At 39.8% G+C, this 7247-nt stretch overlaps 2 protein-coding genes across 2 annotated transcripts; both read left to right on the top strand.

Annotated features, from left to right (window-relative positions):
* The first annotated feature begins 205 nt into the window (after positions 1 to 205).
* LOC129307070 (U-box domain-containing protein 17-like) lies at positions 206 to 3107 on the top strand. The gene has a single exon (XM_054947935.1). It carries the CDS (start codon positions 767 to 769, stop codon positions 2912 to 2914), a length of 2148 nt encoding a protein of 715 aa, XP_054803910.1. The 5' UTR covers positions 206 to 766; the 3' UTR covers positions 2915 to 3107.
* A 993-nt stretch (positions 3108 to 4100) lies between these two features.
* Positions 4101 to 6956, top strand: LOC129304814 (transcription repressor OFP5-like). The gene is made up of 2 exons (XM_054944620.1): positions 4101 to 4598; positions 4857 to 6956. The coding sequence occupies exon 2, from the start codon at positions 5652 to 5654 to the stop codon at positions 6831 to 6833; it is 1182 nt and encodes a 393-aa protein (XP_054800595.1). The 5' UTR covers positions 4101 to 4598; positions 4857 to 5651; the 3' UTR covers positions 6834 to 6956.
* The last annotated feature ends 291 nt before the right edge of the window (positions 6957 to 7247 follow it).

Here is a 7247-nt window from a genome sequence, read left to right on the forward strand (position 1 = left end):
GATCATTTGATTTTATAACATGAGTTTCGCAAAAGTGCCCTGAAAAGAAATGCCCTCAACTCAATTCTTAGGATCAGAGAGGAGGGATCAAATTTTTTTTTTTTTTTGGCCAAAAGACAAGAGATCGGTTGAGAGGTCAAAACATGGAGAGGGAAAAAGAGACACACGCAGAAAGCCGGCAGAAGATTATCTGACACACACTGACCTCACACCCCAAAATCTATCCTGTCCAAGCCTCCATCGTATTCAGATCGAAACAAAAAGCAATGGACAGGAATCTAATCTGCATAATCATCCGTCAAAGTTTCGCCAAAGTCAGTGTCACCAACGCTGCATTGAAATATTAATAAACCACGTCATTGGAATTCCCTTCCTCTTCCTTTCTTTCACGCGTATTCTTCTTCCCTATTAATTAATCCCCTTCTTCCTCTCCTTCGCAACTTCCCACTTCTTCCTTTTAACCCCTTTCAACCATCAAACTTCCTTCAACAGCAATTGGTACTTAGTCTTTGTTCTTGTTGTTTGGTACCTCGAAAATTTTTGCCCACTTAGCTTTGTAGATCAAATTATTTGCTCAGGAAATCGAGTTCTTTTTTTTTTTTTTTCGGTCTCTCTCTGCAAAAATTACTCCTTTGTTGTATTGTTTTTCTGGCTTTTGAGGGCCGTTCCCCACCGAAGTGGACCTTCGAAATCGTAGGAGCTGTATGCTCATCGAATTCTTGGAGTAAGTGGATTTGAAAACCCGAGAATTTCTTGCTGCATTTATATGGCTTCGGGGGCTATATTTTCGTCCCTGCGGCGGCGGAGGTCGCCGTCATTGGAAGCCTTTCTTGCTCCGGTTGACCTGACGGATGTTGCCTTGGTCCAAACTCTCGTGTCCGTCGCTAGTGGGCTCGTCTCTTGCTTCTCTGGGCGTTCGTTCTTCTTCCAGCGCAAGAATTCGCGGGCGCTTATTCGAAAAGTCGAGGTGCTTCACTTGCTTTTAGAGTATTTGCGAGATAACGGAACGAATATTCCGATGGCAGGGTCAGTTTGTCTTAAGGAGCTTTATCTTCTTCTGTATCGGTCGAAGATTCTATTTGATTATTGCGCGCAGTCGAGTAAGTTATGGTTTTTGCTTCAGAACCATTCAATTTCTGGTCATTTCCACGATTTGAATAAAGAAATATCGACTCTTTTGGATGTATTCCCCATTAAGGATGTTCAATTGAGTGATGATATTAGGGAACAGATTGAGTTGTTGCAGAAACAATCACGAAGAGCTAAGTTGTTTATTGACAAAAATGATGATGAGCTCCGGACTGAGTTCTTGTCGTATCTCGATGAATTTGAGAATGGGCGAGTCCCTGATTCAGCTCAGCTTCGATCTTTTTTTATGATGAAATTGCAGATTCTGCATCCTAGGAGTTGTAGAACAGAAATTGAGTCGTTGGAGGAGCAAATTATTAACCACGAAGGAGATGTTGAGCTAACAGTTACTGTGCTTAATGGTTTGGTTGCATTGACTCGGTATTCCAGATTTTTGCTCTTCGGATTTGAGGAAGATGAAATAGAGTTAGAAAATAGGAACCAGATAAAAAAACTGAAGAGATTGATTACTCAAGAAATTGCTGAAACATTTGTAACCATTCCTAAGGATTTTTATTGCCCAATATCGTTGGATTTGATGAAAGACCCAGTGATAATCTCCACTGGACAAACATATGATAGGAGCTCCATATCCAGGTGGTTGGAAGAAGGGCATTGTACTTGTCCAAAGACAGGGCAAATGCTTGCCCACACAAAGCTTGTCCCTAATCGAGCTCTGAAGAATTTGATCTTGAAGTTCTGCACTGCACATGGAATCCCTCCTGACCCATCAGAGGTGGTAGATGTAGTTCCAGATACCTTTTCAATGGCTTCTCCCTCGAAAGCGGCCCTTGAAGCCAACCAAGCAACAACAATGCTCCTCATTCTGCATCTGGAGAAGGGATCACAAACTGCACAGACCATAGCTGCCCGGGAGATACGACTACTTTCAAAAACAGGCAAAGAAAATCGTGCATTTATCGCAGAAGCTGGGGCGATTCCTTGCCTTCGTAAACTACTTTCATCTCCTAATGCTGTTGCTCAGGAGAATTCAGTGACTGCATTGCTCAACCTGTCAATATACGAGAAGAACAAGAGCCGGATCATTGATGAGGAAGGTTGTCTGGAATCCATAATTGATGTGCTGAGATTAGGCCACACAACAGAGGCCAGGGAGAATGCTGCCGCAACCTTGTTCAGCCTCTCAGCAGTCCACGGATACAAGAAGAGAATTGCAGATAAGGCATGGGCAATTGAAGCCCTTGCACAGCTTTTGCAAGAGGGTAACTTAAGAGGAAAGAAGGATGCAGTAACAGCTTTATTCAATCTTTCCACCCATACTGATAACTGTGTCAGAATGGTTGAAGCCGGAGCAATAACAGCTCTAGTTGGTGCTCTGGGGACTGACGGAGTGGCTGAGGAAGCAGCAGGTTCCCTTGCCTTGATCGTCCGGCAACCTATCGGGGCCAAGGCAGTGGTGAAGGAGGAAGAAGCAGTGTCTGGACTGATGGGAATGATGCGTTGTGGAACCGCACGGGGGAAAGAGAATGCTGTGGCAGCATTGTTGGAGCTATGCCGGAGTGGAGGTGCAGCAGCAACAGAGAAGGTGGTGAGGGTGCCGGCTTTGGCTGGCTTACTCCAAACCCTGCTTTTTACAGGAACAAAGAGAGCTAGAAGGAAAGCAGCCTCACTTGCTAGAGTGTTTCATAGATGTGAAGATGCAGCTTTACATTATGGTGGACTAGGTGTAGGATATGCATATGCTGGCAATTCAGCTACTAGCAGAGATACAACCTTTGTGGGGGATGTTTCAGTACCAATGTCCATGTCTGTCCCTGTCCTGTAGCGTAACACACTAATGGTTTTTTACATTCCCCACAGTTTTGTTGCAAGTCTCTACATATTCTTTCATTGAAATATAAGATCATAAAGAAATGACACAAGTTGTTCCATGTGCATTCTGGGAGATCCATTGATAGGCACGCGTAATGTACAAGAAGCAATAATAGAAAATCTCAAGTAATCCCATTCCATTGCTAGTGTTTTTTTTTTTTTTTCCCTTTAACTATTTTGTTATCATAAATCTTATATGATTCTCCAACGTCATCTGGGTACATGCTCTGGTGGTATATATTCTCCGCAGTTCAGTCAAGAATTTGATAGCTGGTCTTCAGTCAGACCTGTCTCGTACCTGTTATTCCAGTCTGGGAGTGTAATCAACTAATTGGAAGTCCTTCAAATTAACCTCGTGTTAGTTTTATTGCCCACTTTGACATGGAGATTCCTTTTTCTGCCAGAAAGATAGAACAAAGGTGCATTACAGTAAGAGATGTCATATTCCCAGACTCTTAATGCCTCAAAATGTGGAGGAAGGTTCGCTGTCATGATGCTAATGTTATTCTAGAAAATTCTGCATTATATATATGAGTCAAGATTCTGGAGAAAAGCAGAGGAGAAATTTCAAGGATGGGTGACATTGAATGGTGGAGAAGTGGAGCTAACATATTCTTGATATAATAATGACCAGAACGACCAGATACAATATTCCACACCTCCATTTGTCTTAGGCAGTTGCCACTTAGTTTCCTTCCACTACCTTATTTTCTTGCCCCATTTCTCTATTGTACGCGTCAGCATTCTAGTAGCTCCTGGTTTTTCTTCCTTTTAAAAATAAGGACCCGTTTGGTTGTTAAGAAAATGAGCATGGATTAAAAAATAAGAACAAAACTGTATATTAAATTACCATCATGTACATGATAAGCATAATAATATTTAATATCACATACCACAAATACGGGAATTATCATATCCTTCATAAACCTCGTAAATCATAATCTCCAATCTCATAAATTAAATTATCTTTCTTCCTATAAATATAATAGACTTATTTCTTCCCTATAAATCGATTATTCTATTTTTTTTATTTTTTATTCTATTCCCTTCATTTCTGGGAGCAAAATGGACCCTAAAATCTCATTTCATAATTTTTTTTGATGTTTTACTATAAATCATCTATATTATTTATCTTATTGTCTATATGCGTATATATTGAATATATTTTTCGTTTGAAGTTAATTTGCCAGCATACTATAACACATTTGTAGCCGGAGGAGAACACAAATGAACGGATCAACATGTCGGCTGTTTTGTTTTAATCGAACTTTGAACAACCCATCTTTTTTTATTTGGTGAATTGACCTGAAATAAATCACCGATCTACGTTGACGCATCGACTTTGAAACTGTAAAGTATAATCCTCAGTTAAACGCTTTCACATTCAAAACAATGGAGAGAAGAATTCCGGTCCTTGAACTTGAAGATGAAGTATGTTTCTTATTGTCAACACGGTGCTGAAAGAGGGAGCTTGGATAATTACATAGAAATTATTTCATCTTTTTTTTTTTGGGCCTTTTTCCTCTCTGCGAAGTGATGGGCGCCATGCTTGACTTGAACACTCCAATCCAAGTTCTTGCTGTCATAACTCAGAAGTCCAAGATAGTAAGAGAAAACTCTTGACAGGGAATTTGCAGGTATAATGCCCACATCCATATCTGGTTTATTAGGAACATGTCATGTCACCACCACAAAATCACATCCGAATAGAGATGAGTTTACAGCGAGTGCAGTTGCATGAAAAGGCGAGTATTTAAATTTCAATTGGAGATTCCATCACAATTCCAGATAATCAATTAGCCAAAGAATAAACATGTACATATAGAAGATCTATATTTTAGGCACATAGAATCCTGCTAATTCGATATCTTACTTCTTGACTGATGCCCAAATAGGCTGATAACAAAGAGTTTAAGATCCAGTTTTGGTCATCTTGATCTGGAGGACAGAGCAGCCCAACAGCGTATGGACGCATGAAACTATGACTGTAGCGGAAAGAATTGACTTGACATGGAAAGAGGAAAAAGCACAAAAGAAACAATGATTTGGGTGAAAGAATCGGAAACGAGGTAGTAAAACTTCAACAAAAAAAGAAGACTAGATTAACATCCTAGTAAAACATCCAAAGACTTAAGGAACAGTAGAAGCTTTTAATGAAAACAATACGACTGTACGTTAATCTCAGAAATTGGTTATTCTTGCCAACAATACCCAATATTGGTGTGTTTACTTCCAATCTTCCATTATACCATCTAAAATGTAACCAAATCCTGCGGATATATAAGTTAAATGCACTTGATGGTGGCAAAAAGTATTGCAGTTAAGTGACTGTAAAAATGTAGTTGGTGCTACTTTTCAGCCATAACTCAACAGTTTGTGGGCCTAAAATAGAGGTCCCTCTCTCGTAAAAACTGAAAAAAGGAGCAGGAAAAGTGGGTGAGAGGTCACAGGAAATGAGAGACCATGTACCTCCTTTGCAAACACACCATAAAAGCCAGTAAGAAACCCACGTCCCCATTAAACATCCCTAACCGTTCTACAAGCTTCAAATCTCCTACCACCATCACTTATCCTTCATTCCACTTCATCTTCTCTGCAACCGATCACTTATTATTTAACCGACTCAATAGTTTCAATCTCAAAACACACGAACAAACAAAAATTCTTGTTCTTGTCTGCAGCAGCAGCAAATGATGAGGTGGGGTCGAAAAAAATCATCTCCTGCGTCTTCATCTAGACCTTCATTTATCTCTCATGTCTCTCTTCTTTCATGGCTGTCCAAGTTCAAGCGGATGAGGGTCAATACAGAGCCAAGTGATGGAAAAGTGAAGCAAAAGGGAAAGCTGAATTCTCTTTCTGTTAGTTCATCACAGTATGCTTGTGGGCTTGGAGGTGGTGTGTCTCATGGTGGGGATGATGATGGTTTCTATAGAATTCCATTTGGTGAAGAGAGTCATGAGAGAAAGAGAAGTAAGGATATTCTTGAAACGGAGTTGAGCAATCTGGATGATGATCTTGTTATTCCAGTCTTTAGTTGTAATCGTGGTGGATGGAATGACAGGAAAAATGGAAGAAAAGAAGGAACTCTGAAGTTGAAGGAGAAGGAGGAGAAAGGTACAGTGGCAGAAAGCAAATTTCCAAAAGATTCCAAGATTTCAATGGAGATGGATGATTATGGTTATAATAGAGAAAAAGAACTAGAGAAGTTAAGGAGGACTTTTGAGAAGAAAGCACAGCAAGCTTTTGAGAAAGCTACGGATAAAGCTGAATCTGCATCTACTAAATCAGAAGAAAAATATGTGCTACAACTTGAGTCACCTAGGGCAATTTGTACACCTAGAAAACATTCTTTTGTTCCTTCAGTAGTTTCGAAGAATCACAACCTTAGAAGTATTAAAACTGAAAGTCGGTCCTCTGAGGAAAAATTGGGAGTGGAGAGGCAGCATTCGAGGAAGAATGAGACGAAGGCAAGGAAACCAAAGCACAGCTCTAAGGTGAGAGTTTATTCTCCAAGGGTGGGTTCCAAGACTGAAATCTGCAAAATAAAGGCTCTGGAAGACTTGAAGAAAGCAAAACTGAAGACGAAGAAAGCAAAGGAGAGAATGCTGGAGAAAACAGAAGTGTCAGATAGCTTTGCTGTGGTGAGATGTTCATTGAATCCAGAGAAGGACTTCAGAGATTCAATGGTTGAGATGATCACAGAGTTGCATATTCATCAACCAGAAGAATACGAAGAGCTTTTGACGTGTTATCTGACTCTGAATTCTGATGAATATCACGACCTCATTATCAAAGTGTTCCGTGAGGTATGGTTTGATATGAACAGAGATATTTTGGGTATTTCATTACACAGGCAGTTTTGCCAGTTATGATGACAATTTGCATCTAATTGATAGTTAACCTGAGCACAGCTGTAAATTGTTACTCTACAAACTTGTGATGTTCTTGTAATGCTCTTGATATGGCAATTTTTACTTGAGAAATGAGTTACTTTACATCAGATTCAAGATTAGTATTAAGATTTCATTTAACTGTACAAGGTAGGCTACAACATCATAAGTTTAAGCAGCTACAGTATTGCCATATGAAGAAATCAGGGCATTGATGCGTCCTCCAATAAATAATGCGAGAACCATAACTAGATTCTGCATCAAACGTTAAACTTAGCAGTGCTAAAAGTCAAATTGGTGGGTACTTGACATTACTGTTCTTGCAGAAGCAGTAAAGTTTGCTCACCTTCTTTTCATATCATCTCAAGAATAGTATCAATAACATACACAAATAAC

Source organism: Prosopis cineraria, unplaced genomic scaffold (genome assembly GCF_029017545.1).
Source record: "Prosopis cineraria cultivar Desert tree isolate PC_DT_omini unplaced genomic scaffold, ASM2901754v1 PC3, whole genome shotgun sequence".
Taxonomy (NCBI): Eukaryota; Viridiplantae; Streptophyta; class Magnoliopsida; order Fabales; family Fabaceae; genus Prosopis; species Prosopis cineraria.